This window comes from Kryptolebias marmoratus, linkage group LG9 (assembly GCF_001649575.2).
Source record: "Kryptolebias marmoratus isolate JLee-2015 linkage group LG9, ASM164957v2, whole genome shotgun sequence".
NCBI lineage: Eukaryota > Metazoa > Chordata > Actinopteri > Cyprinodontiformes > Rivulidae > Kryptolebias > Kryptolebias marmoratus.
Window position 1 is genome coordinate 5,654,672 of NC_051438.1, and position 22,841 is coordinate 5,677,512.

At 40.5% G+C, this 22,841-nt stretch overlaps 1 protein-coding gene across 3 annotated transcripts in view; it reads left to right on the forward strand.

Annotated features, from left to right (window-relative positions):
- uvssa (UV-stimulated scaffold protein A) overlaps positions 1 to 22,841 on the forward strand; it is a 40,697-nt gene that overhangs the window by 15,446 nt on the left and 2,410 nt on the right. For all 3 annotated transcript variants that reach the window (XM_017423143.3, XM_017423144.3, XM_025007398.2), the window contains exons 9-13: positions 10,318 to 10,429; positions 18,830 to 19,043; positions 19,160 to 19,294; positions 19,514 to 19,697; positions 19,787 to 19,898. In XM_017423143.3, coding sequence (XP_017278632.1) covers positions 10,318 to 10,429; positions 18,830 to 19,043; positions 19,160 to 19,294; positions 19,514 to 19,697; positions 19,787 to 19,898 — 757 coding nt within the window. The remainder of the gene's footprint in view (positions 1 to 10,317; positions 10,430 to 18,829; positions 19,044 to 19,159; positions 19,295 to 19,513; positions 19,698 to 19,786; positions 19,899 to 22,841) is intronic.

Sequence of the window (22,841 nt, forward strand, 5' to 3'; positions counted from 1 at the left end):
ACCTTTCACAATATTGTGAATGACTGAAAGCAAATACAAAGCAGAAACGTAAGAAAAAGTCCAAAGTTCTTGGACAGTGGCTTGATCAAAAGAGAAGTGTGTGATGTGTTTTTAGCAGGGGAAAACTGAGATGAACTTTGATGTGATAAATGTAATAATCCTAAGAAAAGATCCAACTCATATTTAGTCATCTTTGTTCTTAAATCAGGATGTCAGCTTTTTATTTTGAGCAGCAAAATTAAGTAAAATCAAAATGAAGATGTGCAAATTCAAAACCTACTGTCGGGTTGGAAATAAGATCCGAATAAGACCTCAGTCTGTTGTCAGAGGGTCAGATCGCAGTCAGGGTCCATCAGGACTCTCTGATGGTCTGAAAGAACTGCTTTTTAAATTGGAACTGATGGACCCACTGGGACTGGGAGGGGGCAGTACTACCCACAGGGTCAAACTGGGATCCAGGAGGGGTCTCGGAGTCCTCGCAGATCCTTCAGGGGTCTCCCTGGCTGCACCATTACATGACACATTGTAATTTTATGATGGTAGAGGTGCAGAATGTAGAATAATGACAGTTTTAATCACAGATGGAGACAGTCTGGGAGGGGGGAGTGGACTGGACAGTTGAAAATAAGCTGTTTGACAGGGAAAGGTTTGGGAAGCTCTGAGCTGGCTAATAGAGCTGCCAGGCTGGGTTAGTGAAATAAAGATGTCACCTTATACATCATAGAAGCTGACTGCTCCCCTGAGACAAAGGCTGCTCCGGTGTGTGTGTGTGTATGTGTGGGCAGGGATGGGAGTGGAAATCTTTTTCTCATTAGAGGGACATCCCATGGGATCCTTTCAAGGTGGTAATGAATAGAAGTGCAAGGTGGTAATAGAGATGTGGGATGTTGTGGCAAATCAAGCCTGGAATGGGTCAGACTCCACTGGAAGCTTTAGGCCTAATTACTGTGTAAATGTGTTTAAATCAGTCCCAGGAAGCAGACTTTCAGGGTCCTCTGCAGATCTCAGATTTAAAGCTGACATAATGTCACCGTGGAAATGATGGGAGCAGAACGGGTGAATTAGCTCTGTCAACATGCAGTTAAGGAATATCACACAGAAATGTTTCTGGGGCTCCGGAAGGGTTTGGAGCTGGTGCCAGAACCGCTCAGTCCTTCATCTAGATCCGATATGGAGCAGAATCAGCCCTCAGCTTGGCTCCATCTGACATGTTCTTACGTGAAAACAAACTTAAGTCTATGGCAAAGTGTCGATTAATATCTTGCACCACTATTTTTTTAACCAAACTAAGCCTAAAATACTGACAGTGAGAATATCAATAAAGCAGGTTCAACTCACCCAGGTATTTTTTTAGGAGTTCTGGATTAACTAACCTTAACAAGGAGGAATTGTGCTTAATGGTACTATAAAGCTGCGTAACACTCAATAACTTAAACCATGATTTCCTGCTTTGTGTTTGTGAGATTCATGTAAAACAGGTGGAACATCCAAGAGCACAAGTAGATGTTACCATTGGTAGCAGAACATCGTATGTCAGAGAGGAAGTTCACTAAAAACTGGAAAATGTCAGTGGGATTTAGTTGAAGCGAGTGGTAAAAGCCAGCCCTGTTTGGAGCTCTACAGCTCTGACAGACTTCACAGCAGAAATACCATTCAGAATTTAAACAGGTCACAGAACAGCTGAACTGATGTTTTGAGGTCTTTAACACGTTTCACACAATCACAATTTAAGTTGGAGGATTTATGGAATTTTGACCACAGAATGTTCAACTTAGAGTCTGATGATGTCACACAGTCTGACTTTTCAGCTCCTTAAACTTTCCAGCATATTTATAAGGAAACTCCTCTTATTTCCACAGTCTGTACACTTTTTATGCAGTTTATCCATCAAAACGTCAGCATTTTGTCATCTTAAATGATAACAAAAGGAAGTCCCAAATTCCTGTTGGGCTTTAGAGAAGAAAGTTGATGGATGTTGGTGTTCCAGGCAGTGGCTCTATTGATACCCTTCAACATTTCTGCAGAAATGTTCTGGTTAAATCACTGACATTAATAAAGATAGATAAAGCGACTCCATTAACTTCCATTGTCCAGAATTGAAACCAAAATGTCTGGTTTACAGGAGCTTCTAACCTGTATTATTGGAGCTACAATCTTCACACTAAAAATGTGGAGCTGTACCCTCGATATAAAAATCCCCCTTACACACCCTCCCACCTTCCTTATAACTTTGACATGACTCTTTTCTTTAAGCCTCGGATAACTAATTAAGATTGAATGTATTTAAAAAATATAGTTTTGATTGTACAGCATCAAGGTAGGAACTACATGAATCAATAATAAATCGCTGAAAAAAAATCTTTGGTGTATTTTTATTTGTTACTCAGGGAAATGTCCCATATGTTTAAATTGAGGGGCGGGGCTTAAAAGTTGTGCTGCAGCCAGCCTATAGAGGGCGCTCGTCCTTTGTGGATTCAACTTCCAGCTTCGGGTCCTGTCTCTAGTTATCATATATGTTGATGGGTTAAACTAACTGCTCATGTTAGAGTTAATGCCCTGCAGTAATGTTCACTTTAGAGACTTTCAATTTTCACAAACACATTTTCTGTTTTAGCTTTTAATGTAGAAATCGTCTCCACTCTGAGTGTGTGTATGTGTGTGTGTGTGTGCAGTCAGGTGGAGGTGGAGCTGCATTAACCTGTCAGAGAAGACAATGGAGACATGTCCAAAGGCTTTTTCACCTCCTCACACTCTCATTTTCTCTCCTCCTGCCTCCTCCTCTGTTTGTGCCCCCCTCCTCCTCTGCCATACTCCTGACTTATGGCTGTGCAGCAATAATTTGCCAGACCTTGGCAGCCCGGTGTACATTAGCATATAAATAGCAGATGCACTGAGTGCCCATCACAGTCGACTACATTTAAATTTAGCTTTCTAAGATTGAATGGCTTTTTAAACACAGTGCCATCAAACTTACCCAGAGACAAATGAAGTCAGGGAGCCAGTTGTCCGAGGCGGCGCTCTCACATCATTTTTACAAACGATAGAGCTTATTTCAGAAAAGGAGGGGGGGGTCACTGTGACTCTGACATCTTTATCCCCCCTCCACCTGTGGAAGCCCCAGTCAGACGTGTCAGTATTAAACTGATGCAACTTTGATAAAGACTGCAGTTCTTGGTAATATTACTCCATCTGAGGGGGTTTAGACTCTTTGGTTGCCGAACTGGAAATGGTCTAACGTTCATGCAGGCGGACTACTCAGGACACAACAGTCCAGCAGTACACACCCAGACCTCTGAGGGTCTGAGTTCAGACACCAAAATGCAGGAGACAACTACACTAACGCACCTTTTTAACGCTCTTATGACCAAAGCCAGACAGTGCTCTTCAAAATTTAATAAACCTCTCTCAATATCTTCTGTTGTTCTTCATCTCCTTCGCTCCTCCTTTCTCACTCAACTCAGGGCTGCATGTCAAGTTTTCCTTGCTCAGCGTATCTTTCCTCTAAGGCCTACTGTATCACACTACACACCACAGAAAAGCTCCCATTCTCTTTCATTAACATTTTTTTTAAATTGGACCAATCGTTCAGCAGTTATGCTGCCAAGAAGCTGAAGTGACACGTGATACAATGATGAATCTTGTCTGTAATTAGGGGGTGGGGGGCTGTCCCACAGAAGTCCTGCAGGCTATCGTAATGAATATTATATGCGCTGAAATCACTATTTCTCTGTGTCCCAATACTATTCTTACATGAATCAGGATTTACAGTAATGAGGAGTACACATTCCACATCCTGTTGGCGCCAACAGGATGGTAATAGGAGCTTCACTTTCACTGTGTTACAGCAGAGAGTCTTCCAGTGGGGTGATCCTCAGGTCCTGGTCTTCTGGGGCCACTGTCCTACAGGTTTTATGTTTCCTAGCCCAGGTTGAATTATCTCATCATGCAATCAAGCTCTGCAGAAATCTGTTCATTCGTCTGAATCAGAAAATGGTGGTCTCTGCAGAGCAGGATTAGGTTGGTATGATTGCCACAGTGCAGCAGCCGTGTGGTCCTGGTCCTGGTCCTGGTCCTGGTCCTGGTCTCCTGTGGTGGACTCACAGCTCCTGTCGTCACAATAGATGGACTTTGCTCCAGACTGACTTCATTTAGCTGCATTTTCTAAAAACTTTGCAACTGAACTCACTGGTTTTTTTTACTGTACCCGCTTGTGGAGGCGGAGCCAAACCCAGCAGTGAACAGGTGAGGGGCACCTGGACAGCCCCCTCTCCCATGTGACCCAACATCAGCAGGTAAAAAACTAGTTTTCTGACTTCAGCACAGCTTTAAAGATGAAACAAAGTCCATTAGCAGGAGGAGGAGGAGCACCTCATCAGTCCCCAGAAGATAAAGAAACGAGGATAAAAGTTATCTGCACCCGAGTCTCACATATTGATCAGATGTTGAGGTAAAGTCTGGTGGTTTGTTGGTGCTCTCAGGATTTCCGGTGAATAAAACGTAAAGTTCTGGTTTTAGTAAAACACAAACATACAGTATGTCTTCCAATTAGTTATTTTCTCCTTGTAGTAGCAAGTGTTGGGTCTTTTATTTGGGAGTTGGTGATGAGTTTCGAAGTGGAGCTTTCAGATAACTTACTGATTTAAAGAGAGTTTTTGGAATTTACAGGATCATGGATGAGCTGAAGTTTTAGTATTTGGATTTTATCAGCTGTTGTTCCTCAGATGCTGTCACATGCACCATTGTTAAAGTGAACTATTTATGTTTGAACTTGATTTATTTTTTTGGAACTTGGATGAAATCCTGACGAGTGGTTCTTACCGTACCTGTAGTAGACATCATTCTTCTGAGAACTGTCCATTTGGGGGAGAATCTACAGTTCTGAGCTCCACAGATTTCTTTAAAGATCTGCTCATTGTTCTCTTGTTCCCACTTTGAAATCCCCTTTCTTTTATTTTTGCCATTACAGTAATACATTACCTTGGTTTTACATAAAAAAGGTAAAGTTCTTTTTGCAGCCTCCACGGAAACTGTTCATTGTGATCCAGGTCTGATTTCAGTGCAAGGGAACCAATATTTGTTTAGTCCTTTTCCTATTACACTGACACATGGCTCTGCTTTACTAAAAGCATCACTTCTAATTTGTCTGCTGGATCTTGAGTTTCATTTACAGAGCAGTTTTTATCTCCTTCCTGTGTGTGTCCTGGAGAATAAACCAAAGCTTTGTTAAAATGCAAAGCAGCCCCTCGTGCAGCCATGTGGGGGAATAGAGGCCATATTTTAGCTGTGCTGGCCGTCAGCAAAATGTTTCTGGAGGAAAGCTAATCCTGCTGTAAGACTTACAGCTCTGCCTGGCCGCTCGACAGCACTCGATGCTATCAGGATTAAATTAGGGTGAATTAGAGACAAAGAAGCAGAAAGCAGGGGGAAAGGGATGATGTTAGGGCAGGATTTTCCTCCAGCTGGGTGATCACTTCTTAGTCTGAGGTCATTGATCAGAGGAGAATAAAGCAGGCAGGATTAAAGCGGACAAGCACAGACCCTATAGAGACACCATCAGTGTGTATGTGTGTGAATGCATGGCTCTCTGAGGATGAATCATTGCAGCAGCAGCACAGATTCATGCAGAAAGTTTGCTTTAGATTTTTAAATGTTACATGTTGTTTAACAGCGTAGTATCTGCTTTTCGCAGGGAAATCCATTAGGTCACGTTTGAGGCTCTCAAGCTTTACTTTCAGTAAAAAGAATAAAAAGAACAGTTAGTGTTGATGGTATCAGTGCTGTCTCTGAGTCAGTGGAAATATGCTTTATGTTCATTCATGTCACAAACTGTAAAAGTTAAAAATGCACAATGCCAACAAAGTGGTGATTTATTTTACTGTTGACTGGTTTGACCCAAGATAATTCAGGTTTCCATTCCTCGTTTTTTTTAGTCATACTTGAAACATTCAGACTAGGAAACGTTCAGACCACGAAACATTCAAACCATGAAATGTTTGGACCAGAAAATGGTCGGCTTTGAAACATTCAGAGTTGAAACATTTGGACCACAAAACGTTAGCCATGAAACGCTCAGAATAGCAAATTAGCAAAACAATGGCTAAAACTAAATGTAGCAAAATCGTTGTCAAAATCTAAAATATATAAAACTATAGTTAAAAGCTCAAACTAGCACAAAAGGAGCTCAAAGTTAAAAGGAGCATAAGATGACAAAGGTAGGGCAAGTTTGTAGAAGCAGATTTCAGACAAAAATGTTTTTGAAGTAATTCATTTTTTTTGTATATTACTGTAAAGATTTGTTTTTGAAATAATGTTAAACATTTTAAAAAACTATTCAAGTTACAAAAACCAAAGATTTTACCACAGTATTCCTGATTTAGTTTAGCATTTTGATATAGAATTGGTTAAAGTAGCACAAAGTGATTTAAAGCAGTTTGATTGCAAAAAAATAAAAAAAAGGTATGGAAAAACTAACCCGGAAAGTAATAGTTTGAATGCTGACTCATCATTCACACAATAAGTATTTATTTAAAAGACAAAATCATTTTTATAGCTGAAACAGTTTCTGTGTGCCTGATGTGTGTGTCTGTGTATGTGTGTGTGTGTGTGTGTGAGAGAGAGAGAGAGAGAGAGAGAGCAATAATGAGAGCTAATTAGGCTGTAATTGTTTAGTTGCTTGTTAACTGAAAGGTTAGTTTTGTGTTTTAATTGTTCTCTTCATGCCGCATCCAAAGGTTCACATACACCACTGTGACATGGTTAGCTGACTGTGTGCAGCTGGGGGAGGGGAGGGGATGGGGTCATCATTTGTAAACTAATTTTAACATTCTAATGGTCTTTATCAGCAGAAACACAGCAGCCCTGTATCACACACACACACACACACACTGACTCCAGCTGTATAATAATCAGAGTGATTAGCATTATGAGCAGCAGTAAAAGCTAACATTAAACTAACCTCTTATTCCCTAAGGCCTCTTTATCATCCAGCCTTTTCATTTGGATGATTCTGTGCGTGGGTGTGTGTGTTTGTGGGGGTGTGTGTGATGGAAATGACCCCTCTGTATATAGCATTGTTGTGTTCTGCATTATAGCCCAACCATCGGCTAACAACCTCAGCGGGAAATTAAAAACCATAAATTTAGCTCAGTGCTGATAGCACATCACCCCCCCTTACACATACACACACACACACACACACACACACTTAACAAAGAGACTGCATTCCCTTCACAAACTCTCTGTAACAGCCCTTCATCATTCGTGTGATGTTTCAAGGCACATCTCGGGTTCTGTTTGTTGGCTCGGTTCATTCGCTGGAGTTCAGATCATTTTATCTGTTGGGGAGTCATCCAGTGAAGCCTGCAGGCCTCAGCTGAGCTGTCAAACTGCTCAACTTTGTAAAGAATCTCATTTTACAGACTAACGTGGAACCATTTGAACAGGAATCAATCAGAACTTTGAGTTCAGAATGTTTTTAAATACAGGCCTAGCATTCCTTGAAGGAATGCTATAGCTCAGTAATGTCCTAAAGCTCAGGATATGTGCGAGAGATGATGCTCAGCTACCACCACATTAACTTTACCTCATTATCTGTAATTATAAGTAAGTTATAATCAGTTTTGGTCTGCAAAGGTAGACTAGCTGTGGCGGCCATCTTGAATTTGGTTGACTCCAAGAGTTAATCAGTTGGTGATGTCCAGTGATCCAGTGATTATTTCCAATCTGTCCCTTCACACACATATGAACTGGAGTGACATCCCATTCTTAATCCATAGGGTTAATATGATGTTGGCCCACCCTTTGCAGCTATAGAAGCTTCAGCTCTTCTGGGAAGGCTTTCCACAGGTTTAGGAGTCTGTTTCTGGGAATGTTTGACCATTCTTCCAGAAGCTCATCTGTGAGGTCAGACACTGATGTTGGACAGAAGGCCTGGCTCACAGTCTCTGCTCTAATTCATCCCAAAGGTGTTCTACTGGTTTTAGTTCAGAACTCTGTGCAGGTCAGTCAGGTTTTTCCACACCAAACTCCCTCATCCATGTCTTTATGGACCATGCCTTGTAATGTTGGAACAGGAAGGGGCCGTCCCCAAACTGTTCCCACAAAGTTGGGAGTATGAAGTTGTACAAAATGTCTTAGTATGCTGAAACATTAAGAGTTCCATTCACTGGAACTAAGCGGCCGAGCCCAACTCCTGAAACACAACCCCACATCATAATCCCCTCTCCACCACACTTTTCACTTGGGACAATGCAGTCAGACAAATACTGTTCTCCTGGCAAACACCAAACCAAGACTAGTTCATCAGATTGCAAGACAGAGAAGTGAGATTCATCCCTTTAGAGAACACATTTTCACTGCTCTGGAGTCCAGTAGTGGTGTGCTTTACACCACTGCAACCAACGCTTTGTATTACACTTGGTGATGTAAGGCTTGGATGCAGCTGCTTGGTCATGGAAACACCCATGTTTAACTGCTTTTCTTACTGCAGGTTTTAGAATTTATTATTTTAGAGAAAAAAATAAAATCTTCGGTTTTAAAAATAAAATCTGGAAAATTAAAATGAGGTATTTTTAATGGCCTACACTTGTATAGCGCTTTATCTAGTCCAAGGACCCCAAAGCACTTCACACTACAATCATCCACCCATTCATACACTGATACTAATCCTAAAAGTTATAAAAACCAAAACCAAATATTCACTGTAGCTGAACTGATTCAGCCTCCAGCTGCTGAGATCTGATAAATAATCAGGGTAAATAAATGAAAATAGTCTAAGGATTATTGATTATTTCCATAAAATAGTTCAGTCTGTTTTGTGGGATCTATAACCCACCGATGCCCTGATAACAAGATTTTAGGGTAAATATACCCCGATTACCTTCTTTTCAACAGGAAAAGTTTTCTTTTAGCCGTAAGATTTCTCTATGCATATGAATTACACAAATTATGTAAAACAACACATTTAAATTGCTTTTGAGATTAAGTATGGTCTTGCAGATAATCCAGAGGTACACAGTGTGTAATTAGGTGTAAAGTACAATATTACAAAGACTGACTGAAAATTTAGTTTCTCATAAAACTACAGTACAATTTCAGGCTTTTGACTGACTACTACAACATACATTTGTTACAGACAGGGAATCTGATAATGAGTCAACAAAGATCTTCCTGACACTATAGCTCTGTGACCTAAGATTTAACCAAATTACTAGTGCCGTTGTTACACTGAAATGTAAGCAAAAATCCCACTGATTACCTAGCTAACTAAATGAGCTTGGCAGCTAACAGACCAACATTAAGAATCTGAAAAGAAATAGATGAGCTAAAAAAAAGAATGAAAATTATACTTATTTGATAAAGAAGGCAGAGCAAAGTTATGTTGAGCTTTTATATGAAAATGATGGATGCACTTTTCCCGCTGCTCTAGTAGCCTTTCATTAGCCAGTTCGACCATCAAGACCTTTTAAAACCATCTGTACAAGTTCTTTGTCCTTGGGTGAAACCATTTTAAATTCAAAAAAGGTGTGTGTGAATTCTAAATCAGCGAGTTAAGATAATGATAGACTTTCAGCATTGTACAAAATGTCCAAATGGCCTACAAACAGTATGGCAAAGTGGGGTTTTTTTGTTTTTTTTTCCCAATGGCAGCTGCCACTCTGTGCCACTGCTTAGAGGAACATTAACACAGCAGAGTCACCATCACAGAGCAGCTGACTGTTTTTTATGAAACATCATAAAACTAGTCCTAACTTCTTTAATACTTGATGGAAATCTTTGTAAAAAGGCCTTGGTGCTTCTGATGTTCCTGCTGTGTGTGTTTAGTCTGATGGTGCTGATTTAAGTTGGAATCCTTCCGTTCTCCACAAACTGAGCTCGCTGCTTTGACTTCAGGACATAAACACTTAGAGCTCCAGGTTTTGGTAAAAACTCTCCTCCCAGAAAAGAGACTCCCGATGCTGCTGGAACACACAGGAGGCCGCTGATGTAAACATAACAGCACCAGCCTTGACCTTCCATGGACCGGGTGGAGATAGCTAAAAGGCCGTATGTGGCCCGCAGGCCATGAGGTGCCCATGTCTGCAGTAAGCAAATATAGGAACCGACTCCAGGACAGAACCAGAGCTGGGATGAACGGACTCGTCGCCAAGAGTGGCTGGAGTGCCTCTCCTTTCTTATAATAAACTTGGAAACTGAAGCTTCAAATATTGATCTAAAAAATGAAAAATTCTTTCAGTTTGTTGTTAATTAGCATCATTAACTGTGCGTCACCCTGACATCTGTTAGGTTCATACAGTAACTATACCTGTTCCTCCTCAGATGAAGGCTGCCTCAGATGAAGAGGATGATGACGACGACGACGATTTTGATGAAGTTCCAGAAAAAGAAGGTTATGAGCCGCACATTCCTGAGCATCTCCGAGCCGAGTACGGTCAGTTTACCTACACAAACACACGGCGCGGCATCAACCTGAAGACACTTGTCTAAATAATGATGTTAAAGTCCAAAAGGAGAACTGATCTCTGGGATTACCACTGATCCTCCTCACACACACACACACACACACAGTGTCAGCTTTCAGCGACCGCTGGAGTCTAGATAAACAAACCACTTTTCTCTGTTCCAGTATCAGACTCAAATCTAGAAATATGATGGAATGGTGCTAGCAAATCTCAAGGTTTAAATGTTTAAAACGTCTGTGTCTGTCTGAAACTAGATGACTGGTCCGTCTCTGAGCCTGGACTTTGACTGATAGGAGGTGAAACAACAATAACTGATGGTTGTGATTTAAAACAAAACAAAACAAAGTGGGCTAGCTGCACATCAGAACCCTGATACCTAGTTTGATATTTTGGATCCTAAAGGTTTGTGATGTTCCAGCCTTCATGGGATTTAAACATAATCCAGTAATACACCTGAACCCAAATGGACCAGACATAAAAGGAAACAACACATGTTACTGTATTTGAGTTAAACCATTAGGAAATGGTTGGAAACTGACTCTGAGCTTTTACAGCCAAGAACACAATCTGAATTTATGAGCTGAAAAATAAAGTCATTCAGATTGTTTGTAGTCTCTGAGACTAACGTAATCAATGTTAACTGGTTTCATTGTGTCATCTTTACAAAATGGTCCCACAATAAAAAAAAAATGTGTGATACCTTTAAAAAAATCCAGATAAATCATCTGTCTCTTTCTGGTTCTACTTCTGGCCCAAATATGCTCACTTTGCACCCAAAAAGAGTCCAAAACCAAACTCATACTATGAAGCACGTTCAACAAAGCTGGGCTTTTTCCTTAGCCCGGCTTGATAAAAATTAAAGCTCCACTGAGAGATAACTGGTTCTACAATGGTGGTTTTGATGTTACTTTGTTAACTCAAACCTTCTGATTTCTCTCTGAGCGCTCACATGAAAAGAGGTGTTCCACGCATCATTTGAGGCTTTTTCTGCTCAGAAAACATGATTAAATAATTGGTTAAAAAAAGGAAAGGGGTGGCAAATAAAACAAAACCCTCTGCTCACCAAAAACTTTAAGAACAGCCGATTGGACAGTAAAAATCCTTGAAAAACAGTGTTCCCACAGTTAGAAGAGTTACAGAAGAATGGAGCAGAAAATAAATCAATGAGTTAACACCTGCTGCTGTTTGGGTCAGGCAGAGCCGTCCCGTCCCTCCAGGGGGCAACAGAGGCGCCATGCCACAAAGTGCAGCGTTTACTATTAATATTCTAAAACTAGTCAGTTCTGTTATTTCTTAACATGAAAGCATAAGCCAACATTAGTTTAAGTGCATTGCATAGCCTATTAAATAATAATACTTTCCTAAGTCCCTTCCCCCTACAAAGTGCTCGAGACACTGAAGGAAGCAGGAAAGACAGCTTTAACATCCATCCTTGTGCTTTTTTCTCATTATTTTGAATCCTTTTGTTTAATTAGTTCCCACAATCTTGTTTGAGTGAAAACTGTTTTATACGGCAGCGTCTTTTACACCTGAGGGATTCTGTGCTCAGGATTTAGTTTGAAGTCTGATTATTGATTCATCGACATACATTGATAATTGTTTTATAATCGCATCCCAGCCCTCTGAATCAAATGGAATCATGAGGAGCGTAAAGATTTCCGTCCCTATTATGGACCCTGTTGGTCTGATATGGACCCTGGACAGATGTGGACAGTAAAGTCTGAAAGTGCTACTCCATTTCCCCATCGCTCAGCCTTCATCCTCCATGTCTTGCATGCATTCAGACATGAACTTCACATGATTCTGTCTTCATGCTGGCCTGGCAGAACTTAGTTTTTTTTGCTGGGTCAGCCATGTTGCTGTGTCTGGGGGCAGCTGGATGTTGACCCTTAGTGAGCACTCCCACCTGCTTCCTGACTCATTACATTCACACTGAGTCTCTTCTTCACCTGTGAGCCACCCTCCCCCCTATTACTAATCAATTAGGAGCTGGAGTAATTAGATTGTATCTGTAACAGCTGTGTGTATGTGTCTGTGTCAGGGTGATTAGTGGGCTAGGTAATGATCTAAAGGGGCCATACCAAATTAACAGTGCAACCTCTTAAATGAGCCCCCTATTAGCCCTGCACCCAGATTTTTACCACCCTCTCTCTCTCTCTCTCTCTCTCTCTCTCTCTCTCTCTCTCTCTCTCACACACACACACACACACACACACACACACACACACACACACACTGCTATCATGTTTAACCTGTAAAGATGGTTCAACCTGATGGACAACAGAAATGTTTTGACAGAAGCACAGAGACATCTAGACTTCGTGGTCTTTTTAGCGGTGCCATTTATCTTAAACTCTTACCAATAAAATGACACCCAATAAAATCATACCCATCACAAATAAATGTAAAATAAAACTCGTTTTTTTCCGAATGAGAGATGTTACAACTTTAATATTGAATAGCTGTTCTTTCCTTTTCATCAGGATCTTGGTGGTTTGCAAACTTTTTTTCCCAGTTGGTTTTCACTGAAGTCATGTATGAGAGTGCTTTTTTTAGGTTTGTACTTTTAAACTCAATATTTAGGCATATAGTTTCAAAACATAAAAGAAATACATTTGAAATCATTTCTGAAAATCAAAGAGCAGTCATGTTTTTCTAACCTAAACTATGAATTTAAATCTGAAGTAAACTTGGAAAGTGTTGAACTGACATTCTGTGACATTGCAGCACTTTAATTATTATTATTATATGAATTATTGGACTCTGGCTCCAGTAGATATTAGTGTGAACATACCACCTGGGTGTTTGGACCAAATATCAGCGAGGGTGCTGCACCCAGGGTTGCAAAGGGGGGCGCAACTGATTTTTCTTTACATTTTCTCAGAGCGAGGCTCTAAAACTGACTCAGACACACAAGGTAAGATTGTTCCTCTTCAGGAAAACTGATGAGACATTGAAATGATGGACAATAGGATTGGTAACCAAGGAGCCCAGAACAACTTCCAAAGAGATTTGAGGTGAAGTCCAAGGTCAAAGTTCATCAGTGTCAGATCTCACCACCCGTCACTGTTTGAGCCAAAGTGGACTTAATGGAAGGACACCAAGTCAAGCTTCTTTGGGAATGCCCTTTGGACAGATGAGACAACAAGTCCCACCAACTTTATGTTCACAGACCTAAAAATGAAACGTACAAAGAAAAGAACCCAGTTCCTTCAGTGATAACATGGAGGAGGCTCGGTTCTGTTCTGGGGCTACTTTGCTGCATCTGGTACAGGGTGTCTTGAATCTGTTCACAGTATAAAGAAATCTTAAGACTATCAAGATATTCTGGACTACTGTGACCTTGCTGCAGTTCTTCTGTGGTGTTTTGCTCTCTGGTGCAACATTTGCAGTTTTTCTGTTTTGTTCTTCAGTCTGATGTTCTTCCTGCAGTGGATTTGTTGTAATATTGTTTTTCATTGTGACGTCCCTGCGTGTTTTGTTCTTTTGTGTGACGTTGCAGCAGCGTATCTGTGGTGCTCAGCAGCATCTTTTCTGTCTCAGTTCTCCAGTGAGTTTGTAGTAATGTGTGAATGTCAGTCTTCTGGCACCATAGTCTCACCTTCCATTTTCTGGGTCTTCTTCTTCCTAGTTGCTCTCTGTTGCTCTTTTCTAATTAGTCTGATGGATCGTCTTGTGTTCTCCTTGTCTTCAAGTAAAGTCCAAACTAAACCCACAACTGCGTCTTGCACGTCAGTTTTGTCCAGGCCCGTGTTTGTGGAATGAACAACAAGTAGAAAATGTTGGTCTTCTTTCTGTATGCATCATGTGTACAGTAAAAAAAACTAGGTGCAGACTTTGTATATACTCTTACAATGACAGACATTCCAACAACACAATATGTACGCAGCAGCAACCACATTACATGATGAACAATGACGTATTGACATGGAACATCTGCCAAGAACACAAAGAAATATGTCACTGATACACAGCTCTAATAAGATGGGTAAGAAAGACAAGTAAGCTGTAAAAACACAAGGCAGATACACAGAAGGGAAATGTGAGTATTACTGCCTGGTTTTCCTGGATTTAATGTTAATTACTGACAGTACTCTGATTTTTGAGTCTGAACACTACATGTGGTAGTGGAAAAGGACTTGTTTTAGTGAGCGAATTTTAGTTTCAAAAACATTTTTAAACGCTTAACTTTTGGTGGAAGTACACGTGGGAGGTTTTACTTTCTAATTTTTCTGATTATGGTAGTCTTTTAAAATTTTAACATTCTTCTTTGCTTCGCATTGTTTGTTTTAGCCTTTAATAATATTCAGCATTTTATTACATTGTTGTTTGTCTTTCTAACCTTATTTCTCTGAGTTCATTTTTTTTTTTTCACCTCAACCCCCCACCCCCCATATTTGTTTTCACCCTTCCGTCCTGTTCTGTCGTTCTGGTTATCTTATCCTTCTCTCTGCTGTCAGGACACTATCTCTGTCTTTCTCAAATTAACATTTTAATTACAGGCCCTGCTTAACCCTGGAAAATCAATACTTCACTCTGCCTTTCTTCTCTCCTTCTTTGCAGCTTTGCTAACACCTTCCTGTTTTCCTCTCTTTTACACACACATGCACTCACACACTCACACACATACTCACACTGTACACATTTCCTTCATTGATCTGTGTGTTTAAACATCCAGTCAAACGTGTGCCATTTGGAGAAAAAAAATAGGCAGATTGAGTCTGTATTTCACCATCAACTCTGTATGGTGTGTGTGTTTGTGTGAGTGTGTATATGTGTGTATTGTGTGGCGGTAAGGTTTGGATAATAGGTAATCACCTAACCACTGATGTATTTAGTGTGTAGGAGCACATAGTTTTTATTGAATGAATTGTGTAAACATGACAAAACCTATAAAAGCTTTTGCACTGATTAGGAACATATTCTGACCCAATGACACATATTATAAGGTTCTGATAACCAGTCAAATATGAAATACCATGATTATTCCAAGATAAATACAGGAACTAAAATGAAAGTATTTTTTATATAATCTCCTTCTTCACTGTACAGGACATGAGGTAATTTGAAGACAGATTTCTTGATATAAAAATACCTTCATGCGTTATTAAAAAAGCCAAATCTTGTCCAGGAAATATCAACATACATTAAATGATAAAAAATAACCTTCAAAAGTAATGAATAAGCCTTTGGTGGAATCGCCTACTAGGTTTAAACAGTTTCTATTTATGGAGCCTTTTTGGAGCCAGAAGTGACCATATTTGAACATGAAGGTAAAACTGGACACTGATTGGAGAAAATGATGTTCCTTGTATCTTTATCTACAAAATTATATATGTTTCCTATCACACACCAGTAGGTGTGTGTGTGTATGCATATATATACATACAAAGATACACACTCATACTAAGTTACACTGCTAGGGTGCTTAATTCAGAACGATCTGACATCCTGTGCCATTAACGTTGGACAGAAAGGCATTCCAGGATATTTCAAATGATTCAGCCTTACCGGCCAAAGTTAGCCTGATTTTTTTTCTCCAGTTTAATAAAATAAAACACCTTTCTAACCCAGCTAGTATATGTAGGTGGAGCTGCAGATTTCTGGTTTAACAGTATTAGCTTCCTGGCCAGCAGAGTTGTGAATGCTATTAGGTCCAGGAGAAAGATCAAGCGAAGTAGGCCACACTCTGAAGAAGACAGTTCAAACACTAGGAGTGATATCCTCTCCAGTTACACTAGACAATGTAAGAATAATTTCAGACCAGAACCTCTTCGTGCAAGGACGGCTTCAAAATGTGTGTGTAGTTTGCTGTGGACTGTTGGCACAGAAAAGATGAGTGAGCTCAATGTAGGATCCAACACTGCATTAAACTGTGTACCCTAGGTACCCTCTTTAAAACCTCCTCCCAAAAAACCCTTTCTTGGTTTTAGCCGGTAGTGTATGGTGGGCCCTGTCTATGTCCAGTTTCTCCTCAAGTCCCAACAAGTTCTTTAAAAAATCAGCCATAAAAAAAATGTAGGTTGTGACCTCTGAGATCTCCAGCAGACCCAGGGGTAGAATATTATTCCGCGGAGAGCATGCCTCCAAGTCTTTACATTTTGTGCACAGTGTCCACCACCGCTGAGAGCTATGGCATATTAACTTACATTCCAGTTAGCTGATTGCTTTCCTCATTAGCTGTGCTCTCAAGATCAGAAATAGTTCCACTTTTCTGGGTGATTTTTTTTTTTTTTTTCTTCCAGCGGTTTTAAAGCAGTCGCTACTTTCTTCTTGACCAACTCTGATATTATCTACTCAAGTCTGGTGTTAATTTCAGCTTGCAGGTTGTCTATTATTACCTTGATGCTCTGCAACATCTCTACATTAGTATATGGCTTCTTGGGATCTCAGGCTCAAAAATTGTTTGAACTCGTAGTCATTGCAAGTGATGGACAAACTTTAGGTGTTAAATAAAATATATTATATCCCACGAAACATGTCCTACCCCATGCATGTTCTGTGGAAGACTTCTTTATTTTCTTTCTTAGACTTCAATCATTTTTCTACTCTCATCAGTTGAATAAATGTTATATAGAATAAAAATATACAACTCATCTGTTCTTTTGAACCAAATACACATGTGAAAAGAAAGCAGTGATGTTGCTGTGGTAGGGACTGAGTGTTAATCAAAGCCCTTGGGTCAGGCCTAATAATGTGTGGGACAAGCCTGTTGCCAGATCTCGGCTTACTGTTTGTCTCTGATCTCAAAGTGTGTTTTAAGTCCTGCTCAGTCCCCAGAGACCCCTCGGCCACACACATACACACAGATGAAAGCAGCAACCAATAAGTGATATGTTTTATCCTGGAGAGGTGAGTTCATGTTGCTGTAGACTCCTGTCAGCTCCATGAAGAAATCAGTTCCAACGGTTTTCAGGTGCAGCAGTTAAACTTTTGCTTAACAGTAAGATCTGTTGGTCCCACTGGTGTCTCTAAAACACCTCAGTCTTCTGTAGTGTCAGTACATCAATCAGCCATAACATTATGACCGTTGACAGGTATACTGAAAGCTGATTCTCTTGGCACAGCTGGAGATGTATTGGACAAAAACAATTATAATTCTGTTCAGAATGATTATGAGTGGGAAACAAATAGGCCAGATGGTGATGGGTAGAAGGCTGTGATTGGGTCTAAGGTGGGGTACACTCTGAGTGTGGTACCAGTACTATCCGTCCTTGACTCAATAAAAAATCTGCTTTCCAGTGAAATGCATCAAGTTGTAAGACTGTTTGTTTCAGTCTCAAAGTAATTAATAATCATTGCATTCATTACTTTTTCATTACTCTAAGCTATTTAAGTTTTTTATTATTATTATTTAAAAGAGGAACAATGCATAATAATAAAACATGAACATAATAAAAGCACATCATGTAAATGTGACAGTTTTTGCTATGCCGGATAAATCTCATCAGCAGTCCCTGGCAGGTTAATGATAGAAATTGAAAACATACATTACAACAGATAAACAACTAACAAAAGGAACAGGAATGATAAAATTTGAATGATTTTAGATAAAAAGAACCATGAAAATGCAATAAAGAAATACAACAATCAGTACTCTGAGTATGATAAAATATTTTATTAAGTAACAGCTTGTATGATGTGATGCCACTTAGTTTCATGTGTTTAGTGTTCCAGATTTGGGCTGCAAGGTAAGAAAAAGCTGACTGTCCAATATTGCTTTTCCTGAATGGGATTTTCCAGTCCTCTCTGGTTACAGCTGTAGTGGCTAAATTTTGAAATTGTTCATTAAAATCATTAAGAGGAGGTGTAGCCAAACCACAAAAAATCCTGAATACAAGTAAAATCTCTGCACATTTAATCAAGCTTTCCCAGGATAAAAAAAAACTCTATGTCATAGTTTTTGGTGTTTTAGGGGGTTTTGATTTGGATGTTCTGATGTCAAATTTCTCACTGATGCAAAAAGCTAGTCTGGTTCAACTTAAGTTTGCAGCTTTGCTCAGCTTAATGCTCAGCTTAATGCTCAGCTTAATGTACATGAAGAACATAAACTGGGAGGGTGAAGGCTTTGATACAAAACTCTTCAGTAGTGTCCCTGAATGGATTGGGAGGCTGAGGACAGAATACACGACTTTAGTGGTGTTCTTGAATGACTAGGAGGGGGTGACGGCTCCCATACTTTACTTTTGTTTGGTGTTCCTGAATGGATTGGGGGTTAAGGGGCTTTGATACTCAACTCATTAGTTGTGTTTCTGAATGGATCACGAGAGTGAGTGAGCATGAGCATGAATGAATCTGTGCTTGTGTTTCACAATTAGGTGAATCCTTAGGATTGTCTTTCCTGCTAACGTCCACCTGTCTGTGTGCAGGTCTGGATCCGTCTCCTTCCACCTCAGCAGCGCCAGACAGACAAAGAACCCCTCCCACTAAAAGACCTGTGGCTCCCCCCCTTCCATGCTCTTCATCATCATCTTCCTCTAGGCGCCTGAAGCAGCTTAAAGAGGAAGAACAGGATCCAACCTCTGCTGCTGCCACACTTCGCCTCCTCAGACAGAAGGCCCAGCTTCCTCCAGAATCTTGTTGGCAAGTCCTACCTGTTTCTATATTTACCATCAGCATGACGTTTAGGGAGCCAAACACTTTCTCAACAATGTACACACTGGCAAAATCCTAACTTCCTCCATATGTGTCTCCTGTAGCAGCAGCAGCTCCTCTGGTCCATCTTCATCTCAGTCTGGTTCAGAACAGAAGTCTGCTGAAGCTCCAGTGGTTTCATTTGGTTTGGACCTGTACTATTGGGGCCAGGAGCGGCCCAACGCTGGCAAGATCATCAAGTACAACACAAACCCACACACACACAAAGAGCTGTACTCACATGTGATATTCTGTTAGAAGCAGATGCTGCTGAATGAATCTCCTTCATGTAATCAGACTACTTCCACTTAGACCATCTGCTCTCCTTTTAACAACCTGGCTCTAGTGTTTTGTTTTGTTTTGTTTTTTACATCTGTGTGTTTAAATGTTGTTATACCTTCTGTTGTTTGCTGCCGCAGGTCAGCCTCTCAACATCAGTTCTGGGTTCCTGCAGAGGTAGAGGAGGAGGTGGAGAACAAGGATCTGTTAGAAGAGAGCAAGAGCAGATACATCTCCTTCCCTGGGCGCTTTGTCCCCGTCAGCCATTTCTGCAGAGCCCCACTGGGAAATGGCCAGCTGTGTCAGCGACAGGACCGAGTCAAGGTAGTCAACCACACACCTCATATCAGACCCCACTGAAAGTCTGCTTCTGTTTCCACTGTAAGCTGTGAGCTGCCTTTGTGGTTCCTCAGTGTCCTTTCCACGGCCACATCATCCCCCGAAACCATGAGGGTCGACCAATCAGAGAGGAGGACCGGCAGAGGGAGGAGCAGGAGGAGAGGAAGAGGAGGGAGCAGCAACCTGGTGAGGAGGAAAACACAGAGTTCAAATGTTCCTCAGATGTTCCTTGGATCATCCGTTACTCATCTGTTCCTCAGATGTTCTTCAGATCAGATGTTCCTGAGAGACTCCTCCAGTGTTTCTCAGCTCAGACATTCCTCAGATTGTTCTTAGCTCAGTTGTTCCTGAAATGTTCCTTCAGTGTTCCTCAGCTCAGGTGTCCTGTTTTTAGATCAGATGTTCCCTTGAAGTTCCTCAGCTCAGACGTTGCTCATGTGTTCCTCAGATGTTCTTCAGCTCAGACGTTCTCAGCCAAAACAGTTAAACTAAAACGAAAATTAATTTGTGTAAATGTCAAACCACTTCCTGCTTCCTCTGTGGATTTTTTCTTGCATTTTTATCAGCAGATATTTTCTTTTAAACTGGTTTTACTTCCTAAAAAAGCAACAAAAAGTATTTTTGACTTCAAAAGAAGCAGAAATGAATTCGGACTTTGCTTCTCTGGGAAGATTTCAGTCGTCCTCAGTCAACCTATTTGATGATGGCTTTATAGAGTTTGGACGTTTGTTTGATTGTACAGTGAACTTTTCTGTAATAAACAAAGATTTGCTGCTTGCCCTATTATCTGAGGGCGTTCACTCACTTTCAGGAAACTGTCAGAGGTCGCAGAAAGTTTCTCTGCTCACTGAGGCCGAGTTAAGTTCTACCTAAGAATATAATAAAAACATAAAGCTGAAACATAATAATAATAACAGTAATGATAATAAACTCTGAGATGCAAACCTCCACCAAGGCCATAGCGTCATTAAAAAAATATTCTGAGCCAGAGTACCACCAAAATGTAATTGTTTCTTGTGACAACTCAACATTTCCCGCAAAATCTGTTCATTAGTTTTTAAGTTCTGGGATCAAACAAACCAACCAACATTACCGAAAACATAACGTCCTTGGTGTAATAATAATAATAATCCTCAAGCATACTTTTTATCAGTCGACCAGGAGGACAGTGACATGTGGTCAGAAACTTCAGGACAAACTAAATCCTGACTCTCAGATTGTATATTATAAAGTTGGTAGTGTCTCCAGTACCTCTGGTCCAGTTTGTTCAACCAGCACCAGTGATGATGTGATGATGTAAACAGATCTGGATGTGGTGCAGAGCTTGACTTAGTGGAACGTGTCTGTTCCCTCTCTGGGCAGATGAGGCTGGATGATGTTTACTCTCTACAGTCAGATTAGTCACAGTTTCGTGCATCAGTTCTAGCACAGTCAGCTGATGGGTTCTACTCTGTTCTCACTACGTGTGTGTGTGTGTGTGTACATGAGGTCCAGTGAGTTGTGAAATAGCATCTTTGTTACCAGCTTCATTATTGATCAGTGAGTCCATCTCAGACACACACACACACAAATACACACCTGACAGTGGAGAGGATGATGGTCTGATAGGTCTGATGGACCTTTGGCCTCTGCTCCTTTAGTCAAACATTAATAACACACACACACACCTGTTAACAGCAGTGTATTATATGGTGTGAATCAGCACTGGGCCTGGGGTCTGTTTGGAACTTTAGGATGTGAATGAATACACCAACCAGACGTAACCTCACTGCTAAAATCTGCAAAACTGTACCTAAAAACTAAAATTAGCTAAACTGTTGCTAAAAGCCTAAATTAACTAAACTGTAGCTAATAACTAAAAGTTGCCAAACTCCTGCTAAAAGCTAACATTTGCAAACCCAAAGCTAAAAGCTGAAATTAGCAAGCCTGTAGCTAAAAGTAACACAAGGAGACAAAAATAGAGCAAGTACACTTAAGTAGATTTCTATCAATGGTTAAAATAACACAAAGTATGCAGATGTAGACTGATTGCAGAGAACATACAGACGAAACTATAAACAGGGAAACAACAGTAAATGCTGACTCAGCACTGAAACAATAAAACGTTCACAGGTATCTAATTACAGATCAAAAGAACCATAATGGGTGTAATACGGCATCTGTGGTTTCTCTGTACTGTATAGACTTCAACTCAGTGTTTGGGACAAATGTATGCTAGTGGCAGGATCCACCAAGCTGACCCTCTGAGTCTGAAGTCCAGAGGAACCATCTGTTCAACCACTGAAATGGATCCTGGAGCTGACGGGAACCCTCTGATAGTAGGGCCATATGTCAGTAAGCCTCAGGTTAAATGCCTTTCCACATCTGGGATTGGCCCCAGCACGATCTCTGCAGAATCAGGAGCTCTCCCTCATAAGTGAAGATTAATCTCCTGGGCCTGGTGGTCCTGGTGCACCACAGTGGAGGAGAACCAGAATCAGCTCCAAGTCTAAAAGCACCCATTGTCTCCACCTGGGTAATTCTAGACCACAGGAACCTTTTCAGTTTTCATAAACAAGTTAAATACCCATCCATCACCTGCCCTGTTTAAAACTGCATTTATGTTGTAAACACCAGCTTCTTTAGCTGATGAATCACATTTTTGACACATTTACCAAAATAAAACAGGAGAGAGATGATGTAAGAAGTATAGCCTGTTTTAATTACAAAACTACTACAGAATTTTAAACAACGCAGGCCAAAATAAAACAGCTTAAGCGGAATTACAGAAAACAAAGATGACACAGATCTAAAAGAAACCACAGAGGGACAACTTATTGAACTCAGCTCTGAGGTGGCATCAACAGAAGATTGATAAAGTCTGTTTTTTTAACAAGACTTATCATTTATTTTCGGTGTTGTTGTTGATTTCTGCTCCTTTATGTTAATAACTGTCCTTGAAATGGTCAGGTTATGTTGACTGATATGAGTGTGTTAGTTAACAGAAAGAGTTTGCGATGCAGTGCAGCCTGGTTGACAGGATGAGAGGAATGGATGCTGCACTTCTCTGGCTTTAGTCTGGGTTCATTTCTGCAGAGCCTCTGTGCTTAGTGGTGTGGACTTCAAAGACCCCCTCACAGGATGAGTGTA